Consider the following 24,925-nt stretch of genomic DNA (forward strand, 5'->3'; position numbering starts at 1 on the left):
TTTCATACTAGGCGACCGGGCGCCACCTCTAGAGCAAGTAGTATCTAACTTTTTAAACAGCCTGCGACCCTCATTACAACAACTTAATGCTAGCTCTGCAAGCGCAAAGTTTCCTTCGGGGAGAGCAGCAAAGCACATAAAAAACACGGACCGACATTTCTGCTATTCTTTTCGACACGCACCCAAAATACAACTAAATATTCGTATTTTAACAATAAACTAATATCAACATTGAAAACTTACTGTAGGTCCGTTAGGTCCAACTTTCTCCAGTCGTCCGTGTTGCCTCTTTGGTGCTGTTCCCGCCCATATACCTTTACTTCTTCTGTGTTTCGTATTAATGCTCATTAGCGCCGCCTTCCGCTTCGGAGGGTGAATCAGAGATTAACTCGGAATAAAAATTGATTCCTGCAGCTGCTCAACACTTACGGAAAAAATTAAAAATATATATGTAGGACACAGTGATAAAACAATGAATATTAAAATAAATACATTTTGTCTTCCACTAATGCATTTAAGACAATTTGATTTTACTTATTTGGTGAAACACTTTGAGATTTTATTGTATTTTAGCATGTGCTACATAAATTAAGTTTATTATTAAATCCTACCTACTTGAAACAACAAAAATAACAGGACTTTACCATTCTTATATGTCCTAACTTAACTGTGTTACGTTGTGCTTAAGTTATTATTTTAAGTGATGCTTACTTAATATAGAAATAGTTAAATTCAATCAAATATTATTAGTTTCATTTACTCAAAAAGAAGAACATGTTATACGAACTTGACATATTTAAGTTAACAGAACTTTTTAAAGACTTTGAGTATACACTACTTAATCTGTTTAATTACTTTGAACATTCGGGTTTACAGTGTGGTCTATTCCCATGTTGTTGCAGTATATTAATTGTCAAGGAGTGGTGCTGTGTGGCAAGCAGGAGTAGGACCCAAAATGCAGTCGCTCAGACTCAAGGGATTAACTCAAAGTCACAGCTTTATTGGCTGGCAGAGAAAAAGCATACAAACGCAAACTAAACTAAACTGGGAAATAACAAACTAAAACTCACAGGGAGATCCACACAGCAAGAGGGACGACGCAACACTGACTTAGAGAGAGGGTTTAAACACACTGGGAAGTAACGAGGGGAATGAGACACAGAAGGAGGGCACAGCTGGGAGAAATCAGGACTGACGAGACAAGGAAGCAAAACAGGAAGTATGACACAGACGCGAACTTGACACGGTGGAGACAGCACTTAAGACACAAACCATAAGGCAGAGGACTGTAAGAACCAAAATACACAGAGGGAAATATTAGGCTTGGAACACAAGAAACTAGACTTGAGGGAGTAACAAAAGACCAACCATGAGAACATAATACACAATACAGAGTGACAGAAAACAAGAAACCCAAACATGCAAAGACACAGACTTACACAGAACCTAGGGGACACAGAAACATGAAGGGCAAGGGATCAAAACTAGAAACCATAGAATAACTCACAAGTACAATAATACAAAAATCACAAAGAACTAAACACGCTGGGCCAGGAGACCCAGGACTCTGACATTAATGACTAACATCATATTGTGGATGGATTATCTCACTTGTTCTCCTGACCAGTGTTATCAACTCCTCAGTAAGGAAAATCGCTACTGGCTGTCCTAAAAGTCACTAGAAGTCGCTAAATAACTCCATCACCTTAATTGCACAATTGGACATGCCTATGTAATTGTAACACACGCTGTAGGAGAGAGAAATAACATCATGGAACAGACATGAAGTGAGTAAAAATCACCCTAAAAGCATTTAGATTATATTTAGAACTATAAATTAAATTTCTTTTAGCAATTATTGTTTTTTTTAATGTCACAATTCCAACCCTCCTCCTTTATCTGATTTGTCGAATTTCCCAGAGGAACCCACCCGAGGGATTAATAAAGTTCTATCTTATCTTATCTGTATTTGTGTTCGGCAAAAGTGACCCGAAATAGGCACTCTGGCAGACTTGCTTTGTGTGTGTGTCTTTTTAAGTAGTTTTAAACCTTGTGATCCACAAAAAGTAACAGTAAAGAAGAACATTTTTAACCATTAACAATCAAAACGGACATAGAAAGCCTCACTAGACAGCTTCAGTCGAAATCTTATGTGCAAAATGGAGTTAAGGCTCTGCAAGGACATCTGATCTCTACGTTTGCAAGGATGGGAATTATGTATTTTAGTGCACTGATTTATTTTAGACAAAGAAAGAGCAGCGGCTTTGCTCATGCATGCCTCATTTGCGGTTTGTACGCGTAGGGGTGAATATCTCCTGCTCTGACATTAGCTGGGGGGGACTGCTGCGTGAGGAATACCTGCTGCCTGTGAGTGCTTTGGCACGGGCGAGGTGCCTACGGCAGCACCCGCTGCTTGTTGACAGTAAGAGCGATACGTGATTTCACATCAAAAAGTCGTCATAAGTCTCCAAAAACACCAGAAAAAGTCGCCAGATTTGTCACTAGTCGCTGTTTAGAAAAAAAGTCGCTAAGGTGGTCTGAAAACTCGCTAAATATAGCGACAAAGTCGCTAAGTTGGCAACACTGCTCCTGACTTAAGTTTGGTCCATTAATAGCATCCTGCCATGCCAACCCGTTCTCACTCCCGACGCGTAAAATAATGACGATTTGTCACGTCCCTTAACTTCTCATGCTGACGCCTAAGGTACCCTTCCACGTTTTTATGTGACGCTGTGGGTTGTCAATTCATTCCAATATGAACCCGCTCGCGGTGATCAGAGACGCTTCGAGCAGAGGCTCCAGCCATCCATTTACTCCAATAATAACCCCGTCACGGCGAAACATGACGCCGTGAAGCACAATCTAACTGGAGAACCGGGGACCCTCTCCGCGAACGGGTTTTTCTCCCTAATTTAATGCTTTCTTTTAATGACATCGTTAACATTTCTCAACAAAAACACGAAAGTATCACTGATAATTCAACAATAAAATCGCTTCATGTTGTGGCCATCACACAGTGTTTTCCAAACTGATTCACGATCTGAAAGTGCGCAGATTTAACGTACATAATCCTTTGTTAGGTTTATTATTTTCATTTCACACGTAAAACACATTTATAGATTCATTCACCACTCCTGTTAGTTTTGGACGCGCTCGGCTCCAGCCAATCAGACGCAACCTGTGTAAGCAAAGGCTGATGGGAGAACGGAGAGACCCATTTATAAGAATAAGAAAATGAGGCGGAACTGATTGATTCTAATGTAGGTATGTAAAAAATACATATATTTAAAGTAATACCTTGATGTGTGTTTCAAAGTTTGTTTTTTCATAAAAGCTTCAAACAAACAGAGGTGACTGATCTCGGAAACGGTGTAATGTATTTAAAAATGGCTACAGCTACCGTCAGCATGCTTGCTAGTGATGGGCAGATGAAGCCCCATGAAGCACTGGAGCTTTTCATCCAATTGGTTCACCCCAACGCGAAGCTTCATGAAGCTTCATTTGCTCTAGCAGGACACCTACTGGACGTAAAAATAATAGCTGGCATGAATTTGAAGAGTGTGGCATTTTGCACACAGCCTGTAAATGTCAACAACAAAAGGAGTGTGTAAAACATGTATATTGTAGTGATGGCAGTATACTGTGTATATTTATGCTGGCAGTATGGAAAATGATTATTTGCGGCAAAGTTCGAACCGCTTCATGAACCAGTCACGTGGTACAGCCGGGCAGCGAGGCTTCGGACGTCATCATTTTCAGCTCCTCCCATAAATGAAGCAAGCCTCGATACGCGCTTCGCGGAAACGCCCCCTCCATTACTCGACACACGCTCCGAAGCCTCGATACAGAACGTCCCATCACTAATGCTTGCTAGGTAACGACTACACGTGTCTACTGCAGCATTAGCCATTTAATCCAACGATGATGGATTAAATCTATTACAAACGTTAAAGGACTTGTGTGCTGCAAAATACCCTCACATGGTGCGTAAAGAAGTTTTTGCGCTAAGAGTTCTGCTAGCTCTTTACAAACTGATGATGCTAACGTTAATTGCTAACATTAACCGGAGCGCCAAGACTGAAAATAATTAGAATTGCGTTAGTTATGTGTTTATGTCACTGAGTTCTGCAAAAATCTCTTTCCTCTTTAGCTTGAAAATGAGTGATTCAGAGGATCCCGAGCTGGAGGAAGAGCTTCAGGCTGCTGACGAACTCCTTCAAGATATGCAGGTAACATTTTTAGTGGAAACAGTTGTTAAAGAGGGAACACGCTTGTCTAATATTTTGTACGGAGTAAACGTTATGTTATTTGAATTTTTTTTAAAGTTTATGTCAAATTAAGTTGGTTAACTTAAGATGTTTGATAATCTTTGCTTTAATCATAGACTGTATTTTAGGTGTTCCCTTTTTTCCTTGTTAATTGCGTAGAATGATGCACGGAGTGAACCTCAGCCAAGACCAGTGCGCTGGAAAAAACGTGACAGACAGGGAGCTTTTATTCCTCAAAGACCATCAACCAGTCGAAGTACTAGTTGCATGCCACGTGGTCAGTGTTCACACAACCATTGATTTTATCTCACAACTTGTTTTCACCAAAGAATTTCAGTAAGTAAATATTCTTCATTCCCCCCCCCCCAGTGTCCAGAGAGCAGCATCAATGTCCACGTGAAGAACCTAGTTATGTTGCCAGTGTCAACCCAACAAAAGGTACTTTACCTTCTTGTATATATTGTGATTTCTGTTTACTTTTATATTTGTTGTTATAGTTGAGTTATGCAGGGCTTTTGTGGAGTCCTAAGAAACATACTGCCTAGAGTGTTTTTCAGAGTTTCTTCCTTTCTTTATTTTTTTTCTGTTAGTGTATGGAACTGAGGTGCTTCGTCAGGAGCTCCTTCAGTTGTTGGAGGATGGAGAAGAGGACGCAGCCATGACTTGTGAGACGTCGTCTGAGTCAGCTGCTACTCACTGGGCGATCAGAAATATGGTGTCCTCGCAAAAGTGGAAAGAGGCCAGGCCTTGTCTTATAGACAATATGTTAGCTACTCTGGATCCACAGTCACACCGTGTGTGTCAGTGTGGCAAACAAGTAGTTGTGAGGTGTCTGGACTGCCTGCCTCTTCCATTCCTTTGTGCTGACTGTGATATTGCAGTTCACACACGCTTTGTCCTGCACAACAGAGAGGCAGTAACAGGAGGGTTTTTGCAGCCTTCATCAGAGTTTCACAAGCCAATAGGTACAGTTTTTAAGTCTTATGCATTTCTTGCTATGTATGAGTATGAGTGGGTGCTGTTATTGTATATTTATTGTGTATCAGTTAATTTCTAATTCTTTTTATATATATATTGTGTGTTTTAATGTTAGTTCGGCTGTTGCCTGTGCAAAGGCCAGACCATGTGTGTGACTGCCCAGCAGGTAACGTTGAGGTTTCACCCGGCGCAATTGTGGCTCTTGTAACCATAAATGGTAAGTTGCCCTTTTGTCACACACTACATACACAATAGATGTGTTTGGAGGTTTTATTGCAAATTGTGCATTGCTATCTTGGTTTTAATTACCCTCGGCCCGCAGTATATGTGGGCACCTGTCAAAGGTCATTTGGATTTACCAGACCGATTTGAAAACAACATGAAAAAAATGAATGCTTTGAGCCATGACTGAATTTATCCTTATCCTTTCTAAAGGCCGTTATAACCTTGCACTGCCAGTGGTGAGCTGCACCAGCTGTGGCCTAATGTGGTCCCCCTCAGTTAAGGACATCCTGGGTAGTGGATATTGGCCTGGCACCTTAAATTTCTGCACCCTGTTTTCAATGGATGTCTTTCAGTCTTTCTATGACATTAAGAAGGCTGCACCAGGGATGTCACTTAAGGCATTTGTCAAAATGCTGGATGAACGAACAGCCCATTTTGGAAGGGTGAGTTTCTAAATTTGCTAAGTTTAAGGAAATTGTGCAAATCAATGTTTATGATGACTGTCCTTGAATATTCTGTTGTATGTCCTCTATGTAAAAGAATGGCCGAATATCAGCTGATGCCTTCAGTAAAAGTTTCTTGGAGTGGAGTGCTGTAAAGTTTGAGGTGGACAAGATGTGCAAGGAGCCATGCTTTAGCTGCCCTGCCTGCACTCCAGACATGCTTGCCGTCTCAGTTGATGGAAACCGCAAGCTTTATCGCTTTCAGTCTAATGCAAGGTACGTTATGCATTGTGTACATAAGTCAAATATGGATTTGTAGAAAAATGTATTTTAATGTTTCTTTTCAAACAACTGTCACTGTGTTCGTTCAGCACTTCAGAGCAGGGGAACTTTGAAGGTGTCTTCATTGAAAAAGATGAGGAAGTTGCTGAGTTTGTGAAATACATCCAGAGACACACAAATCATGTAAGATACACATATATATATTAGTGCTGTTAGCGTTAATCTTGTTAAAATGACGTTAATGCCGTAACCATATACGTGTGTGTGTGTGTGTGTGTGTGTGTAGACATATATGGATGGGTCGATATTTTTTTTTTATTTTTCTCTTGGTGTTGTCGTAATACTATTTACTTTACTTTATCTTAATGTGTACTTAATTTTGTCACCATGTGTATTTAAAAAAAACAACATGATTTTTATTTTGTGTTATCAGTGCTGTCCTGGGGAGATCTGAGGTCTTGTGTGACTCGAGGCTAATTCAGCTAATTGTTATGCGTTTGTTTTAAAAAGTTTGTCCCTGATAGGGCTTCATCATGTCATGTCTTTTATGTTAAAATCTTTGAGTGTATAGGTCCCGGGGAAAGGGTTGTGCGGATCTTCATCTTGGACTGCAGCAAAGGAGTCGTCCAAAAAGTCCACTGGGAAGTTGGATGAGGAGGGCATGGAAATAGCTGTTTGTCGCCACGGAGTCCTCTTAGCTGCATTGAACATGTTTCGAGGGGAGATCTTTGCTTACCCCCTTTTTCTCCAGAGGAAGTTGGCAGCTAGCATCCCAGGACATATTACGTTCCTTTGCTCCGATGTGGCCTGTAAATATTTCCCCTATTTAACCAAGGTGGCTCAGCAGTGCCCTGAGCTGAGGAAACTCTTGTCAATGCGTCCTTTTCTCTCCGTCATGCATGCAAAGGCTCACACTTGGAAATGCGAGGTATACTGCAGCTTGTAGTTTTGGATTAGTTTGAGACATTTTGTTATAAGGTTGAATGAATTCAGCAGTCATGTATTGTGACCTCCTTTCTATAGATCAAATGGGGAGGTGCGTTTCAGGATGGGGCCGGTTCAACAGTTGGAGAAGAGGTGGAACAAGTAAACAGTTTCCTGTCTAGGGCGGCCATCACAACGAAGTACATGTCTAAAGCAGGTGTGTGTCCGTGTCTGAGATTCCACTCAGTCTCCTGCTCATTAATTCTAATTTGTATACTAACTGAAATGCAGGGCGAACAGACATGCTGACCCTCCTGGCTTTGGGGTGGAACAAAAGGAAAGTGGAACAACTGGGCCGCACTTTGAGCCAGCGATATCTAAAGGTCATTTTTTCAACACCCATTTTAATGTGTGTGGTAATGGGGGGGAAAACACCAGTACTCTTTTAATGTCAATATGAATGACATTTATGAATGCATTCTTAGATCATAAGGATCCTTAGAGAACAAGTGGAGAGCCTGAATGCGACCAGAAATGAGCTGGGTGTGGATGACGACACACTGCAGCAATGGGTGGCCGATGTGCAGAAATGGGCTGAAGGTGAGTCTCAATATAATGCACTCATGTATAACAATAGGACCCACCATGGCCTCATTAAAGAACTTAGAGTTAAGATCTTTCTGACAGTGTCAACAAACAATGAAAAATAAGCCTTGGAAAAGCAAATTTATGGCAGAGTTGTTGCGTTTCATCAAATTGGATAGAACCTGGGTTGAAATGATGTCGTACTAGTTGGTTTTATAAACCTGAACACCAACATACTTGTTATCTCATGATTATCATGAGATAGCAGCACATGAAGGCTCCAGATGTCTTATAATGAATGTCATCAAGTCAGTGATTACAGAGTCCACTGTAGTTTGGTGACTGTTACTCATCCTGTATTCTGATTAATATTCCTCTCACTTAGAAAGTGATCAAACTGATGGCAGCCTTGGAGCGTTGCAGGCACGAATAGAGGAGCTTGTCGTCATCATCAGAGTGCGAACACAAAGTCTTTACAGACAAAATGGTGTCCCAGTTTCTTTGAAACGGACCGTTTGATGCTCAGTTTGTACAGCTTGTGCAGCTACTTTGTAAACAGAATCAAATCAGATCCAGGTTTGTTTAAGCTGGATGTGATTTGTTCTAGCAAACAAATTGATGAGTGTAGATTAAAATGAAACTATATACATTATGTGAAGGTGTGAATTTTTTATGATTATTTACAGATAGCAACAAGAGGCGACACAGAATTCGCAAGGTCATCTTAGTTGAGAAGAAACGCTTGGCGGCTGCTGTTGACGACTACAACAAGCTCGCTGAACCAACAAAGCAAATCGTATCCAGTGATGCCCTCATGCAGACCGATATTTGGCCCTGGCAGAGCACAAGTGAACGTAAGCTCTTGATTTCTAAATATCCTTTTTAAACAAACTCCCAGTATCTGAGCAGTAGTTGAATGTTTTGTTCTTGAATCATAATATGCTGCTATGTTTTCCCATCTGATGTTGTTAAACTGTAGCTGCTGCTGACCTCCGGACAAAGAGAAAGGTCTTTGAGAAGGTGATGGCTGTGAGGCGCCTGAGAGAGGAGGAGATGATCCTTTGCAGGGAGATGCGGCATCACTGGACAGTGTTGCGAATGCGTTCTGTGGTGTTGGGGACAATCTCCTCAGACTGTAAGCACTTTATTTATTTATTAATTTTTTGATGAATCGATTGAAAATAAGAGCAGATGCTAAAGTCTTACTGGATCTTTTACCTATATCTAGATTGCTAGCTAACACTGCCTTCTCCCTTTTAAAAAAATGTTTAATTACAGCATCCTAATTCCTTGTGTTTATGAGGTGATGTTTTTTTGTTGTTTGTTTTTTTTACTTTTCTCATATTTATTTGTTTTGTTCTTTTTACAGCCTCCTTTGTTGGCATGTCGGAGGATGCACAGAAGGGACTCTGTAGCCTGGTTTTAAAAAAACAAAGTGAACTGAAAGCTGAAATGCTCAAAGTAAAGGACATGTACAAGAGAATCCTCAGCCACCAACCACTCCTGGAAATGGACTCGGAGGAGGAGGAGGACATTCCAGACGATGCCACTGAGAGTGATTTGAGCACTTCTGATGAAGACTGATTGTGTCATCATTGATGTTATGTTTGGTAAAATAAAAAGTTAATCACATCTCTGTTCAATGTGATTTTTCAACAGACATTTTACATTTTGAGAAGAAAAATGGAATTTCCTTGGTGCAGTTGTTTACCCTGAATCATTATTTCCCATCTAATTTAATGACTAGTGTACATGTTCAGATACGATAACATAATTTAATTTATGGGATGCTTTCTGGGCTGCTCAAATAATCACAAAATTTAAAAGCACCAGGCAGCACACTCACAAGTAAATTTTTTGTTCAGTGTTTTGTCGAAGAAATCAACAAGTACAACTGAGATGTTTGCTGTAGTGGTGTGTTTGTTAAGAAGCATGCCAGCACACTGGTGAACTGACAGTCCCAGAATGCACCCGAGCCATTGACTCGCCCCAGAGCAAATGAAATTGCTTATCTAGAAAGACAACCGTCATCAAAGAAGAAGTAAAAGAGTAGGAAACAAATGGTAAGGGAAGGTACTGTGGGGTAGGAAAGAAAGGCCAGAGCTGTGCAAAATGACCTCCAGCAGGCCACAAATGTGCACGTCCGCTCAAACGGTCAGAAATGGACTCCATGAGGGTGGTATGAGGGCCCGACGTCCACAGGTGGGGTTGTGCTTACAGCCCAACACAGTGCCGTATGTTTGGCATTTGCCAGACAACACAAAGATTGGCAACTTTGCCACTGGCGCCCTGTGCTCCTCACAGATGAAAGCAGGTTCACACTGAGCACTTGTGACAGTCTGGAGACGCCGTGGAGAACCTTCTGCTTCCTGCAACATCCTCCAGCATGAGTTTGGCAGTGGGTCAGTTTTGGTGTGGGGTGGCATTTCTTTGGGGAGCAGCACAGCCCTCCATGTGTTCGGCAGAGGTAGCCTGACTGCCATTAGGTACTGAGATGAGATCCTCAGACCCCTTGTGAGACCATATGCTGGTGCGGTTGGCCCCGGGTTCCTCCTAATGCAAGACAATCCTAGACCTCATGTGGCTGGAGTGTGTCAGCAGTTCCTGCAAGACGAAGGCATTGATGCTGTGGACTGGCCCGCCCATTCCCCAGAACTGAATCCAATTGAGGACATCTGGGACATTATGTCTCGCTCCATCCACCAACTGCACCACAAAATGTCCAGGAGTGGGCAGATGCTTTAGTCCTGGAGTCTGGGAGGAGATCCATCAGGAGAGCATCTGCCACTTCATCAGGAGCATGCCCAGGTGTTGTAGGGAGGTCATACAGGCATGTGGAGGCCACACAGACTAGTGAGCCTCATTTTGACATGTTTTGAGGACATTACATAAAACCAGATTAATGATTCTGTATTGCATTGATCAAGGAACCAACCCAATAGGAGCTAAAGGAATCCTCTTGACATTACTTCACTCAGTAAGTTTATGTTATGTTTAATGTGCATTTTCTTCATCAGTTTAGAACATAACATGTTAGCACTCCCTGGTCCTTTTTGGAGACAGATCCTGAGACAGCAGGCAGCTATGGAGAACTCGTGTCAGCTGTGGTAATTAAGGAATACTTTGATTTAATATTGATTTCATGACAACTATCCTCTGGCACATATTCCTGGATATATACAATGACATAAGTAAACTCCCATTTTAGAATCATTGCCTTCTTTGATCTGACTTATTGCCTCAGACTTTGGCCCTGTGTCCCCAAAAGTATAGAAAATCCATGACACTGAGTAAGAGGCCTTTATCATGTTATAAGTGAGAGAGTTTGGTGTAACAGTGGTTGAACATGCCAAATCAATCCACAACATACTGCCATTCCCCAGCTGTAACCTGCATATGCATCAAACCAAAATCCTGTATCATAGCCACAAAAAAGACATAAAGATTTTGTTAAAAGGGTTGTCTCATTTTGCCAGATAGCTTCATCCCAAAAAAGATAAACATTCTTCAAAAACAAAAGTTTGTGAATATTTGCTGTATTGCCAGGCCTAAACCAACCTGTTAAACTTATCAAATTATTGTCATAGATACAAACCTATTGATTGAAACAGAATAATCCATTGAAGCCTCCATCATCATCCACAATCACTGTTACTGTTCAGATTATTTTATCTCTGTTTTCCTCTAGAATGTTTTGAAAATCAGCATTTGATCAACAGACTTTTTAAAAGTTTATTTTGATCCTATTGTTTACGTGTGTAATTGCATTTTTATTGAAATTATGACAGGAAAACCCTCAATCAAATTGTATCTTTGATATCTAATAATAATATTAACAATAATGTTACATATGTAATATGTACACAATAATATTGTGCAAACAAACAAGAAAAATAGCAAAAAATGTCAATTTTTTTTAATACCCTGTATATAAAGACCACATATGACCACAACTCCAAATGTGCAATTGTCACTGCATCTAAACATGACATATCACAAAAAGGTAGAAACATATAATATACAATATGTTCTGAAGCTGTTACTGGTGCAGTTAACTTTGCTTTAGGCTCCCATACACAGTAGGTGTTACTTACTATACGTGCAGTGCAGTATTACTTTACCTTGTAATATGTTATAATAAGCAAGTCACTTCTATATTTATGAGGATGTAGACAATAATGTTGGCTGATATGTAAAACTATGAGATGTCGAGTGCAGGGAAGATATTATTGATCGATCAGATTCATGAATATGTTAGGTACTTAAGCCACAATTAGAGAGTGAAACAGAGACTGACACTGGTTGAAATGTATAGTAAATATTTTATTTTGAACTTTTATGCTGAACTGCAAGCTGTGAACTGTGCAATCTCTGCGACCTGTGGTGCCTGGTTTACTGTGTGTAAAACTGCGCAGGTTCCCATGTGTCATCCCACACTTTGCCACTGTCAGGAGAAAAACATAACAAACAACAACGACAACCACACACAAAATAGGACAATTTAGGTTGTGACATATGACAATTTTTTAGGATGAAATATCTTCTATATTCATGTCATGCTTTATACACCTTCATTGTAATATAAATTAATCAAATCAAGTCAGAGAGTATTAATATATGTAGTAGATGTCAAGCAGGACCACAGCAGCAGCCACGATCCATTGGAACCTGCTGGATGAGAGAGCACAGAAACTCCAGGGAAGAAGTTTAGTTAATAACATGCATGAACTGCATTACTGAGACATGTATGTTTACAGATGGTGGTGAGGGAGAGGGGGAGAGTTTTCAGTAAAAGGAGACGTGACTGCATCTTCAACCAATACTGAGCCTGCATAACCCTGAAAGAGACAGAGAGAGAGGGGGGGGACACTAACCCCCAGCAGTCTGGTCCTATTACAGCATAACTAAGGGCTGAGCTGAACCAGCCCTAACTATAAGCTCTATAAAGAAGTAAAGTCTTATGCCTACTCTTAAAAGTGTTGACCATGTCCACCTCCAAAACTCATAATGGACTTTGGAGGTGGACAGCTATCAAGCTCCTCACAGAAGAGGAGCTCGATAGCTAAAAGCTCCCAATTTACTTTAGTCCAAATACATGAATTCAAATTGAGTTGATAACTATTTATCAACAATATGAATGTCTGTTCCCGTCCAACAAAGTTGTTACTACATACCATGTTGAGCAAGGCTTCCACTTGACTTTAACTTCTTCTTTTTCCTGAAAAACATGATATAAACAAACAATTAATTAAGAAAGACATGCAAGTTGCATACAAAAAGGAGCTTATAAACATTTGTGTACTATTGAATGGCTCAATATATTATACAATTAGTTTACAAAAACATAAGAACCACTACAATGCTTGTACTGCCAGCATCGAGTGCATGTCAGCAAAGCAACACTGCTTACATTGTGGCTCACAAGCAAAACTAACTGAAGCAGATGTTACTGAATGGGAAGGAGCACCTCCACATCAATCACTCCTTCTGAGCATGATGTCAGGAGGACTTTAAAGAACGTAAACATCAGGAAGGCAGCATGACCAGGTCGTATCAGGTGGTCTGTTCTTATTTAATGTCCTATTTGGAGTGAAATCCTGACTCAGTGGCTGAATTAGTGTAGATTCATCAAATACAAAAGCTTATGGATATTCAGTCAGGCACAGTTCAAATCCGGGAAGTCCAAAGACGCAAACAAATCTGCACAACAGCAGGCTAAATTACTTACATTTACAACTCTCCTGTCTACTATCTCTTCATATTTGAAAATCTTCTGTGTACGGTGTTTTCGGCATTCTGAAAAATAACAAATGAAATATTTACATGAGTTCTGTAAAACTGGAAAAAATGCAAAAATTAAGAAAAAGAAATCTTAACAAACTTAACGAACATGTCATGTGTTTCGTACATTTACAATACCATAACGTCTAACCTTTCCTTGTCCTTTTTTTGTTTGGGACATCCGAGGTGTACACCGTAGAAATTGAGGGAGATGCAGGATGTGGAGATGGAGAGGAGGATGCAGGAGAAAGCAGAGATGAAGAGGAGGATGCAGGAGGAAGCAGAGATGGAGAGGAGGATGCAGGAGGAAGCAGAGATGGAGAGGAGGATGCAGGAGGAAGCAGAGATGGAGAGGAGGATGCAGGATGAAGCAGAGATGGAGAGGAGGATGCAGGAGAAAGCAGAGATGAAGAGGAGGATGCAGGAGGAAGCAGAGATGGAGAGGAGGATGCAGGAGGAAGCAGAGATGGAGAGGAGGATGCAGGAGGAAGCAGAGATGGAGAGGAGGATGCAGGAGGAAGCAGAGACAGAGAGGAATATGCAGGAGGAAGCAGAGATGGAGAGGAGGATGCAGGAGGAAGCAGAGATGGAGAGGAGGATGCAGGAGGAAGCAGAGATGAAGAGGAGGATGCAGGAGGCTGACAGAGGGAAGATGTTGGTACAGGCTCTAAATGAAGAATAAATTCCTCGTTTAGAGCCTCTGGGTCTGGGACTGGTCCAGCATCGACACTGTCAGCAGAGGATGGTCCAGCTGCTGGTGTAGAACTTTTAGCAGGAGGTGAAGCTTGTAATTCTGAAAAATTTTAAATATTAAACATTCATTAAAATGGGTTGAAAAAATGTACAGTACACATAAACACATAATAAGTAGTGATTTGCATGTTTTCAGTTAAGTTTTTACTAAAGATACAACTGGTAAATATTGGCATCAAATAAGTCATCTCGCACACTCACTGACCCAAATAATTCAGTACAAGTGCCCTCGGGGGTAGTGTGACATCTGTAGTGCTTTTCTACATTGTACATTAAAAAATTAATGAGTGTGACTATAAATCCAGATAGATAATGACTTTTTCCTCTGATGACACTACTTTCCTGACTTTGTAGTGAATAACATTTGACACTTCAAGCTAGTACTGTGACTTAGGAGTTTTGTACAATGGTGATGCTAACTACCTCAGGGAGGTAATCAGGTAACCTCTTAAGAAGTATATAAGTTATTTAAGAATCTTGGTGTTCATATTGGTAACATTATATAACATTTGTTATACTAGAAAGTCTCGAAGAGAATTATCAGGTCTGGTTTTTGTGAAGATTTTTAAAATTACATTTGTATATACATGAGTGTGAACGACCATACTATACACACACACATACAAAATTGTTCAGGTGGGTAACACCAGAGGTTCAGTATGGCTAGCTTTGGTGATGTGACCGACACATGGGGAGGTAATAAGGCAGATATAACACTATTTTCATGTTAGCAACAGGACATGTAGGGCAGCTGTCACCTCACAGCAAGAAGGTTACTGGTCTGAACCTTGGCTGAATAATAGAATAGAACAGAATAGAGTAGAGTAGAACAGAATAGCTGGTGACTGTTAACTATCCTCATCCTCACCATCTTGTTTGTCTCTATGTACCCCGTGATGATCTGCCTTCTTATCTAGGGTGTACCATGAGTATCACCCAAAGACAGCTAGGATAGGCTACCTGATAAGGACACCTGGTTACAGATAATGGACAAAGCATATCTTACTTCTCAGAAGGTGTTCATAAAGCTTCCTCATCTTCATGAGGATGTCACGTGCAGCACCTTCCGCTGGTTCGATCTGAGTGATCACGTCCCCTACTATACGGCCCTTACGGTCAAACTGTCCAAGAAACAGAATTGGTTGGTAGCCCAGGGCATGTAGCTTTGAAACCTGCAAGAACAACAAAGAAAAACATGCAGCCAGTCTTTCATGTAAGCAAATTGATGTATAACAAACCTTTAAGTTTCACATCTTTGTTGTTTTATTGTTGTCGATAGTTAAAAAGTATTTATGGTGACCAAACCTGTAAATGTATGATAAAATCCATCTTGAAATGTTTTGTCTCTCAGTTAATAGCCGATTAAATTAAAAATCAAAAGTAGCTTGAATAAAAATAGTTTTTAACAAGTTTTTTCTAGTTGGATGTCTTTAGTGTGATGATGTTATTCTGATGTGAATAACTTTTTTATTTATGCTCTTTTATAAATTAATATTTTATGTGTATATACATGTCTTGTTAGTTTCTTACTTCATGATATACAAGAAAACATTGACAACTGTGATTAATAAAGAATTGTCTACCAGACCAACCACTTATTAGATCAGAACTTTTAAACTTACTGACAACTGGGCTGAATTAACCACCCTGCTCGCATTTCTGTTTTTTTTAACAGAGGCAGCCCAGTTACTGTTTTTAAACTGTTCTTGTTTTTTTTTCAATCCCTCCTTTAGGTTCAGGCTGCCCAGGCATCCACTGCATGTCTTCCTGTTGCAGGTGTTTGGGGCCTGACAGGAAGGGCATGGTTTAGTTTTTGGCTTTGTCATTTCTGCAAATGAAAATGGAACATGTAGGGATTATTTCAGGTCTGTTTTGGTGAAACGATTACAAAAATAATTTATGACCAAAGAAATAACTTATATTACGAGGCAGTATTACACCATATTTAGAAAAAAAATCAATTACGAGATTAAAGTCATTAATATTGAGTTAATTACGTGAATAGGGTTAAAAAAAACCCTGAATTGATTACAGAAAAGATACATTGCTAAAATAGAGCAGTACTAACATTAGCTGGGTGGCCAAGCAAGTGTCTTACACATGAGAATACATCACTAAAAAATTTAAATAAACTTTTGCAGAAGTAGTTCTCTTGGTACACAGACTGCTCTGTGAAAACATTTCAAGTTTAATATCAGTTTAATATCACTGAAATTAATATTTCAGTGAACATGCAAATTACCCACAGTTTATCACAACTTACTTAGCTAGGATCTGCCTCGTGTCCAGTCGAAAACTTCGCTGCAGGACCGTGAGTTGAAAGATACATTTACTACGACTCCCAAGATGCATTGCAGTAAAAACCATCCAATCGCCTTGCTTAAGATCTGTTGACGTGTCGCTAAAGGCGCGCTGTAGATAAATATTGCAATTTGTAAAAAATAAAATACTACAATTTGCATTTTTTAATTACATAATTAAACACTGGGCCAGTTTAATTTCGTATTATCGCTGGTTATTATTTTAGAGTAAATAAAGGAATAACGGGTAGCACCAAGCTGTTGTCATCTTCATTTCCATAGCGACGGCGGTTGAGGATTATGGGTAGTGTGCAGTTACGGGATTAGTGCGTCTGCGTAAATTGGTCTGATTGGCTGGAGCCGAGCGCATCCAAAACTAGCAGGAGTGGTGAATGAATCTATAAATGTGTTTTACGTGTGAAATGAAAATAATAAACCTAACAAAGGATTATGTACGTTAAATCTGCGCACTTTCAGATCGTGAATCAGTTTGGAAAACACTGTGTGATGGCCACAACATGAAGCGATTTTATTGTTGAATTATCAGTGATACTTTCGTGTTTTTGTTGAGAAATGTTAACGATGTCATTAAAAGAAAGCATTAAATTAGGGAGAAAAACCCGTTCGCGGAGAGGGTCCCCGGTTCTCCAGTTAGATTGTGCTTCACGGCGTCATGTTTCGCCGTGACGGGGTTATTATTGGAGTAAATGGATGGCTGGAGCCTCTGCTCGAAGCGTCTCTGATCGCCGCGAGCGGGTTCATATTGGAATGAATTGACAACCCACAGCGTCACATAAAAACGTGGAAGGGTACCTTAGGCGTCAGCATGAGAAGTTAAGGGACGTGACAAATCGTCATTATTTTACGCGTTGGGAGTGAGAACGGGTTGGCCATGCGATTGCATTTGTCCCTAACCATCGGGAACCCTCACGTTTACTTTTATCAAGTGGAAAAAAGTTAGTGTTCATCCTCCAGTTTCACTGTGTTTATGTTAACAAAGTTATGTTAACAGAGTTTCTTTTTTTTAAACTTTGATTTTTATTAGTTTTCATTAACATTATAGACATACAATAAAGAAAATTACAATCAAACAAACATACAAAAAGTCTGGAGTTTACATTTCTTTTTCCATTTGTCACGTAAAAAAAACAAAAAAACAAAACTTATTATGTTATTTCATTTGTGTCACTTCTGAATGTTTTCCACTTCCTCCATAGTCTGTCGTATTTACCTCCCATCAGTCTGATGTTGAATGTTATTTTTTTCCATCTCTGCGATATCCTCTACAATACTGATCCAATCCCGCTGAGTGGGGGGATCTGGGTGTAACCACTTCTTTGTAATTGCTTTTTTGGTTGCGGCTAGAATTATTTTAACTAAATACCCGTCCTCCTTTTGTATATGTTCTTTTATGTTTCCTAGATACATCACTTGGCAAGTATTTGGGAGTGTATAACTCAAAATATTATCCATGTTCATTTTTAAGTCTTCCCAATACTTTTTAATTTTAATGCACTTCCAGAATACATGTGAATGGTCTGCCTCTATTTCTCCACACAATCTCCAACAATTTTGCAGACTTGAGGTCTGTTTGCTTTTTATTTTGGGTGTAATGAAAAAATGTGTCAAATTTTTCCAGCAAAATTCCCTCCACAACGGCGAACTAGTTGTACTGTGTTGCATTTCACACATATTGACCCATTCCTTCTCTGTTATATTTGTGGCCAGTTCAGCTTCCCATTTCTTTTTAATATAGAAGGTTGTGTCCTGTCTATCTTCTTCTAATGACCTATAGAGAGTGGAAATGGCTTTAAATTGTTTATGTTCATAGCAATCTTTTACTTTTCCGACAACCCCCAGTGATTTTCCAATCCAGTCAGACTTTATTTGTTTTGCACAATAGTCCCTAACTTGCAAATATCTAAAGAAGTCTCTATTTTCCAATTTGTATTTGTTTTTTAGTTGTTGGAAAATCATTAGTCTTCCGTTTTTCATTAGGGTACAAACTGCTGTAATCCCTTTTAACTCCCACTGTTTGAATGTTTGATCCAATTGTCCCGGCTTGAAATCTTTATCATATCTAAACCATCTGAGCAAAAATAGTTGTTCTTTTAACTGATGTTTTTCTATTACTGTGTGCCATATGTCTAATGTAAATTTCGCAATTTGGTTTATTCCACTTTTATTCTTGGTCATTAATTGTTTGTCAGAGATAAAAGTTTGAATGTTGTTTCCCTCGATTTCTTTCTCAATTTCTTTCCACCTTGCCTCATATTCTGGTCTACACCAACCAACAAGAGGTCTAAATTGGGCTGCATAAAAGTATTCCCTTAGATTCGGCAAAGCCATCTCTCCCTTACACTTCGGGAGTTGCAATGTTGTTAGTCTTATTCTGGGCTTTTTCCCGTCCCAAATAAACCTTGATATCATCTTGTCCCATGTTTTGAATTTTTTTTGAGGTATAGGAAGTGGGAGTGATTGAAACATGTATAACAGTCTTGGGAGAACATTCATCTTTATTATTTGAATTCTAGAATAGAAGTTTGTAGGTGTTACTGACCACCGGTCTAGGTCTTTTCTAATGTTGCCCTCCACCTGATTATAGTTTATGTCCGCCATATCTGATAGTGATTTTGTCAAGGTTACGCCCAAATATTTCATGGTGCTCGAGTGCCAATTTAATTTATATTCATCTCTGATCTTTTGAGATGGTATATAATTGAATGATAAAATTTGTGTTTTGGATACATTAATTTTGTAGCCTGACAAGTATTCGAAGGTATGGAATAATTGTATCAAAATCGGAAAGCACTTGTCAGGGTTTCGTAAAAAAACAATAACATCATCAGCAAACAGTCCAATAAGGTGCTTTTGTCCAGCAAGGGATACCCCCTCCAACTTTGAATGTTGTCGCACTGCTTGTGCTAGCGGCTCAACATATAAAGCAAAAAGAATTGGTGACAAGACACAGCCCTGTTTTGTGCCTCTATGTAGCCGAATTCTGTCCGACAGACTACCATTCACCTTGATTCTAGCTGTAGGTTGATTATAGATTGTCCTTATACATTGTATTGAACTGTCCTTAAACCCAAATTTTTTCAATACTCCAAATAGGAAGAGCCAGCTAACACTATCAAATGCCTTTTCTTGATCTAAAGTTATTAACACAGTACCGATATTAGTCTTTTCTGCATTATCAATAATGTGAAGGACTCTCCTTATATTATCCTGTGCCTGACGTCCCTTAAGGAATCCGGTGTGATCCACTTCTATCAGATCTGGTACAAAGTTTTGAAGTCTTTTGCTAATGATCGAAGCGTACAATTTGTAATCGTTATTTAGAAGGGAAATGGGTCTGTAATTCTTGCAATATTCTTTATTCTTTCCTTCTTTGGGTAAAATTGTGATAATAGCTTCTCCCCATGATGGTGGGGCTATTCCCTGATTCAAAGTCCAGTTGAAGCAGGATAGAAGAAGTGGCTTGATTTCTTCTTTGAAAACTTTATAAAATTCAGCCTGAAAGCCATCACTTCCTGGGGCTTTGTTTGTTTTCTGCTCGGCAATAGCTGTATCTAGTTCCTTATCCGTAATCTGTGAGATCAATAACTTGTTTTGGGTATCCCCTATGGAGGGCAGATCCAGTGGGTCAAGAAAATTTTTAATTGTCTCAAGGTCTGCGGCTGCCGGTTGTGAATACAGTCTCGTGTAATATTTTTTAAACTCATTTTCTATCTCATTAGGCATATAATGTAATTTGTTACTATCCAAATTTCTTATTTTATCAATAATCATTGATGCCTGCTTTTTACGCAATCTACTAGCAAGTATTTTAGTTCCTTTGGGCCCTGATTCGTAATAGGTTTGTTTCATGTACCTAGCCTTTTTTTCTACTTCTTCTTTTAGTAATTCATCAATTTGGTTTCTAATGTCTGATATTTCTTCTAGAATTACTGGATTTTTAACTTGTTTGTGTTCCTTCTCCAGATGTTTAAGTTTTTCTGTCAAATTTTTATATAAGGCCAGTCGCGCTTTTTTTTGTGCTGCTGTTAGAGCTATTAGTTTTCCCCTTAAAACTGCCTTTAATGCATCCCAAAGTATGATTGGGCTCACATCTCCAATATCATTGTCTTCTATATATACTTTGATATCTTCTTTAATTTTCTTGACATGTTCATCCCTATTTAGAATACCCAAATTAAGTCTCCATGCTGTATGTATTTTCCTATTATTAAGACTGAGTTCTAGACTAATCAAACTATGATCTGAAACATCTGCCACATCTATTTTACAATCTGTAACATTATGAACTTCTTCAATACTAATTAGAAAATAATCGATTCTCGAATATGTGGCATGAGGGGCAGAGTAGTGGGTGTAGTCCCTAGTTTGAGGATTACGTGTTCTCCATACATCAATCAGTCCCACCTCTTGTAATATTGTATTCATAAAATTAGACAGACGATGTTTACATGTTGCAGCACTAGTAGTGTCAATATCCCGATTTAACACAACATTGTAATCCCCTGCACATACCACCAGACCTTCAGATTCTTGTGTCACTAAATTGAATAAATCTTTGAAATCACTTTTCTTACTTCCTGGTGGGGCATAGATATTAACCAGGGTAACTAGTTTATTTTCCAATTTCCCTTTAATTAGTAAATATCTACCCTCCTTATCAGACACCTCTTTGTGGCATTCAAATTGGACAGAATTTGCTATTAAAGTAGCTACTCCTCTTTTCCGATTTTGTCTATAGGAATTGTAATAAGTATTTTTATAGCCAAATCTTTTCAATTTTTCGTGTTCCTGTCGAGACAGATGAGTCTCCTGCAAGAATATTACCTTTGCCTTTTCTTTTTTGAGTTTTGCTACCACCTTGCTTCTTTTGATTGGGTTATTCAAACCATTCACATTCAGTGACACCAGTTTAATATTATTGAAGGGCATATAATCCACGCGATTGTAGGTCGTAATTCTCCAGACAACAAAAAATTGTGGCCTTGACATTTGGCCAACCACCATATACCATTACAACAGTGCAAAATAAATAAAAAAAAACAAACCCTATAACACCCGACTTCCACGTTGGGGTGAACGCTTCCCACCCCGATTCCCCATTGGCAGGCTGAGGAGAAAGTCTCTTCACAGAGGGCCCCTCCTTGGCGGTGATACATGATGTTTCACACATCCAAAAGTCCAACGATCTCTGGCAGCAATACTTAAGGTCATAGCGAAGTCTATTTTGTATTAAACTATTCAGTGAGGCGCTCTTTTTTGATTGTTGCTCTCACACATGTGTTAACAGAGTTTAATAAACTTAGCCGTCTGCTCCTTGTTATCTAAAATATAACAGGACACTGACGTAAATTCTCGACCATCTCACACTTCTGTTTAATCAGTTTTCTGTTTGACTGTGACAAAGTGGCTAGGACTAAATTCATTTACCATTTGTCACTTGCATATATTGTTATTTTGTGTCCTGTTATTTTATAGTCTACAGTGGGGCAAAAAAGTATTTAGTCAGCCACCGATTGTGCAAGTTCCCCCACTTAAAATGATGACAGAGGTCAGTAATTTGCACCAGAGGTACACTTCAACTGTGAGAGACAGAATGTGAAAAAAAAAATCCATGAATTCACATGGTAGGATTTGTAAAGAATTTATTCGTAAATTAGGGTGGAAAATAAGTATTTGGTCACCTCAAACATGGAAAATCTCTGGCTCTCACAGACCTGTAACGTCTTCTGTAAGACGCTTTTCTGTCCCCCACTCGTTACCTGTATGAATGGCACCTGTTTGAACTCATCATCTGTATAAAAGACACCTGTCCACAGCCTCAAACAGTCAGACTCCAAACTCCGCCATGGCCAAGACCAAAGAGCTTTTGAAGGACACCAGGAAAAGTATTGTAGACCTGCACCAGACTGGGAAGAGTGAATCTACAATAGGCAAGCAGCTTGGTGTGAAAAAAATCAACTGTGGGAGCAATCATCAGAAAATGGAAGACATACAAGACCACTGATAATCTCCCACGATCTGGGGCTCCACGCAAGATCTCATCCCGTGGGGTCAAAATGATCATGAGAACGGTGAGCAAAGATCCCAGAACCACACGGGGGGACCTGGTGAATGACCTGCAGAGAGCTGGGACCAAAGTAACAAAGGTCACCATCAGTAACACACTACAACGGCAGGGAATCAAATCCCGCAGTGCCAGACGTGTTCCGCTGCTGAAGCCAGTGCATGTCCAGGCCCGTCTGAAGTTTGCCAGAGAGCACATGGATGATACAGCAGAGGATTGGGAGAATGTCATGTGGTCAGATGAAACCAAAGTAGAACTTTTTGGTATAAACTCAACTCGTCGTGTTTGGAGGAAGAAGAATACTGAGTTGCATCCCAAGAACACCATACCTACTGTGAAGCATGGGGGTGGAAACATCATGCTATGGGGCTGTTTTTCTGCCAAGGGGATAGGACGACTGATCCGTGTTAAGGACAGAATGAATGGGGCCATGTATCGTGAGATTTTGAGCCAAAACCTCCTTCCATCAGTGAGAACTTTGAAGATGAAACGAGGCTGGGTCTACCAACATGACAATGATCCAAAACACACCGCCCGGGCAACAAAGGAGTGGCTCCGTAAGAAGCATTTGAAAGTCCTGGAGTGGCCTAGCCAGTCTCCAGACCTCAACCCCATAGAAAATCTGTGGCGGGAGTTGAAAGTCCGTGTTGCTCGGCGACAGCCCCAAAACATCACTGCTCTCGAGAAGATCTGCATGGAGGAATGGGCCAAAATACCAGCTACTGTGTGTGCAAACCTGGTAAAGACCTATAGTAAACGTTTGACCTCTGTTATTGCCAACAAAGGTTATGTTACAAAGTATTGAGTTGTATTTTTGTTATTGACCAAATACTTATTTTCCACCCTGATTTATGAATAAATTATTTACAAATCCTACCATGTGAATTCATGGATTTTTTTTTTTTCACATTCAGTCTCTCACAGTTGAAGTGTACCTCTGGTGCAAATTACTGACCTCTGTCATCATTTTAAGTGGGGGAACTTGTACAATCGGTGGCTGACTAAATACTTTTTTGCCCCACTGTATCATAATGCTTTAATGTAAACACAGCACATGTAACCTTGGCTCTACATACTATCCCGGGTCTGTTTGTGGTAGCATTGGTTATATTCATTTCATCTGTGCAAATGTTCTTAAAGCTAAATGTCACTTCATCATTAATTGATTTGAATCTTTCATTTGTTTATGAGGTTTGCTTATACTTACCATTGTGTGTTCCTTTGAGCAGGTCCTATGTGTAAAACAGGTATGTGGGAAGGGCCGCCCCAGTACTTCCTGATTTTATAGGATATGATGTCATTGATCATGTCAGTTGGGTGTAACCAAATCAAGGGGTGTTTATTTTGTGTAAAATTGTTTATTTCATTTAAAATAACCTCATGAGTCAGATTAAGTGAAGAGATTGACTTTTTAAACTGTTTAGTTGGGTGAATGAGTTTGTTAAGTGGAAAAATTATTTTATTACTGTTTCTTTGTCTAGACTGTGTTATTTAGTCTACCCTGTTTTCCCAATGGTAGAGGTTAATGAGATCCAGGTGTGAGTGGAATTCTATATAAAGCGGGTGAGAGTTTGACTGCCAGGTTTTTATGTTTTTGTGAAACAATTGTTGAAAGGCGACACCACAAAATAAAGAACACTTAAAAGAAACTTGAACAGTCTGGAGATGCTGTCTTCCTGTCACTTTCCATGCTGCTTATGTTATGCTACCTCACATTGACGTTTATTCAGCTGTGTGAAAAGCCTGGAGGAACGCACTCGAGGGATTAATAAAGTTTTCTTTAATCTAATGTAATCTAATAACTTTGATCTGAGCCAAACCGATTTACTCCAAACAAAAAAAACACTGAAAAAAGCCAAACAAAATTTTTAAGTTATCTGAGTGACTTACATATCATGTTTAACCTGAGTAGCGAAAGACCGCGGGGGTCTGAAAACGATGAAGCTGGGACTCTGCTGTTCTCACCGGCTCTAGTGACCATTGAAGCCCCCGAGTAGCTATCGGGTGGGTAACAGACGTCTCCGAAAATGTCGGAGCACTTTTGCAAATATGCGATGTCTTGATAAACCAATCAGATATTTGAAGTTTACACAGCTACTTTCTCGCCTGAAAATATGTTAAAAGTTTATTTTGAAACCCAGAAAGATTAATTAGAATAATATTAAAACTTAGTAGCGGGCGCCATTGTTGGAAACTTGAATTGACTGGGCCACTGTATGGTAGGCCACGAAGGACACACCCGACCCATCCTTCAATTCTGGGGAAAAGGAGGACGCATTTGTTGGCCGGATTTGGAGGAGT

The 24,925-nt window shown here is 39.6% G+C and overlaps 2 protein-coding genes across 3 annotated transcripts; one reads left to right on the plus strand and one right to left on the minus strand.

Moving 5' to 3' along the window:
- Nucleotides 1-3,952: 3,952 nt before the first annotated feature.
- LOC113034359 (uncharacterized) lies at nt 3,953-9,337 on the plus strand. Of its 2 annotated transcripts, XM_080309442.1 has the most exons (10): nt 3,953-4,545; nt 4,638-4,706; nt 4,859-5,233; nt 5,362-5,914; nt 6,012-6,190; nt 6,286-6,379; nt 6,768-7,503; nt 7,606-7,720; nt 8,091-8,192; nt 8,392-9,337. In XM_080309442.1, exons 4-7 carry the CDS (start codon nt 5,651-5,653, stop codon nt 7,140-7,142), a joined length of 912 nt encoding a protein of 303 aa, XP_080165568.1. In that variant the 5' UTR covers nt 3,953-4,545; nt 4,638-4,706; nt 4,859-5,233; nt 5,362-5,650; the 3' UTR covers nt 7,143-7,503; nt 7,606-7,720; nt 8,091-8,192; nt 8,392-9,337. The 2 variants fall into 2 exon arrangements, with proteins under 2 accessions (XP_080165568.1, XP_080165569.1); XM_080309443.1 differs by lacking the exons at nt 3,953-4,545; nt 4,638-4,706; nt 4,859-5,233; nt 5,362-5,914; nt 6,012-6,190 and having other exon boundaries at nt 6,197-6,379; nt 6,761-7,503.
- A 2,670-nt stretch (nt 9,338-12,007) lies between these two features.
- LOC113029713 (uncharacterized) lies at nt 12,008-17,408 on the minus strand. The gene is made up of 5 exons (XM_080309444.1): nt 15,862-17,408; nt 15,246-15,411; nt 13,638-14,279; nt 13,434-13,501; nt 12,008-12,923 (listed from the first exon to the last, which is right to left on the minus strand). Exons 1-5 carry the CDS (start codon nt 16,063-16,065, stop codon nt 12,831-12,833), a joined length of 1,173 nt encoding a protein of 390 aa, XP_080165570.1. The 5' UTR covers nt 16,066-17,408; the 3' UTR covers nt 12,008-12,830.
- Nucleotides 17,409-24,925: the final 7,517 nt, after the last annotated feature.

This window comes from Astatotilapia calliptera, chromosome 12 (assembly GCF_964374335.1).
Source record: "Astatotilapia calliptera chromosome 12, fAstCal68.1, whole genome shotgun sequence".
Lineage (NCBI taxonomy): Eukaryota > Metazoa > Chordata > Actinopteri > Cichliformes > Cichlidae > Astatotilapia > Astatotilapia calliptera.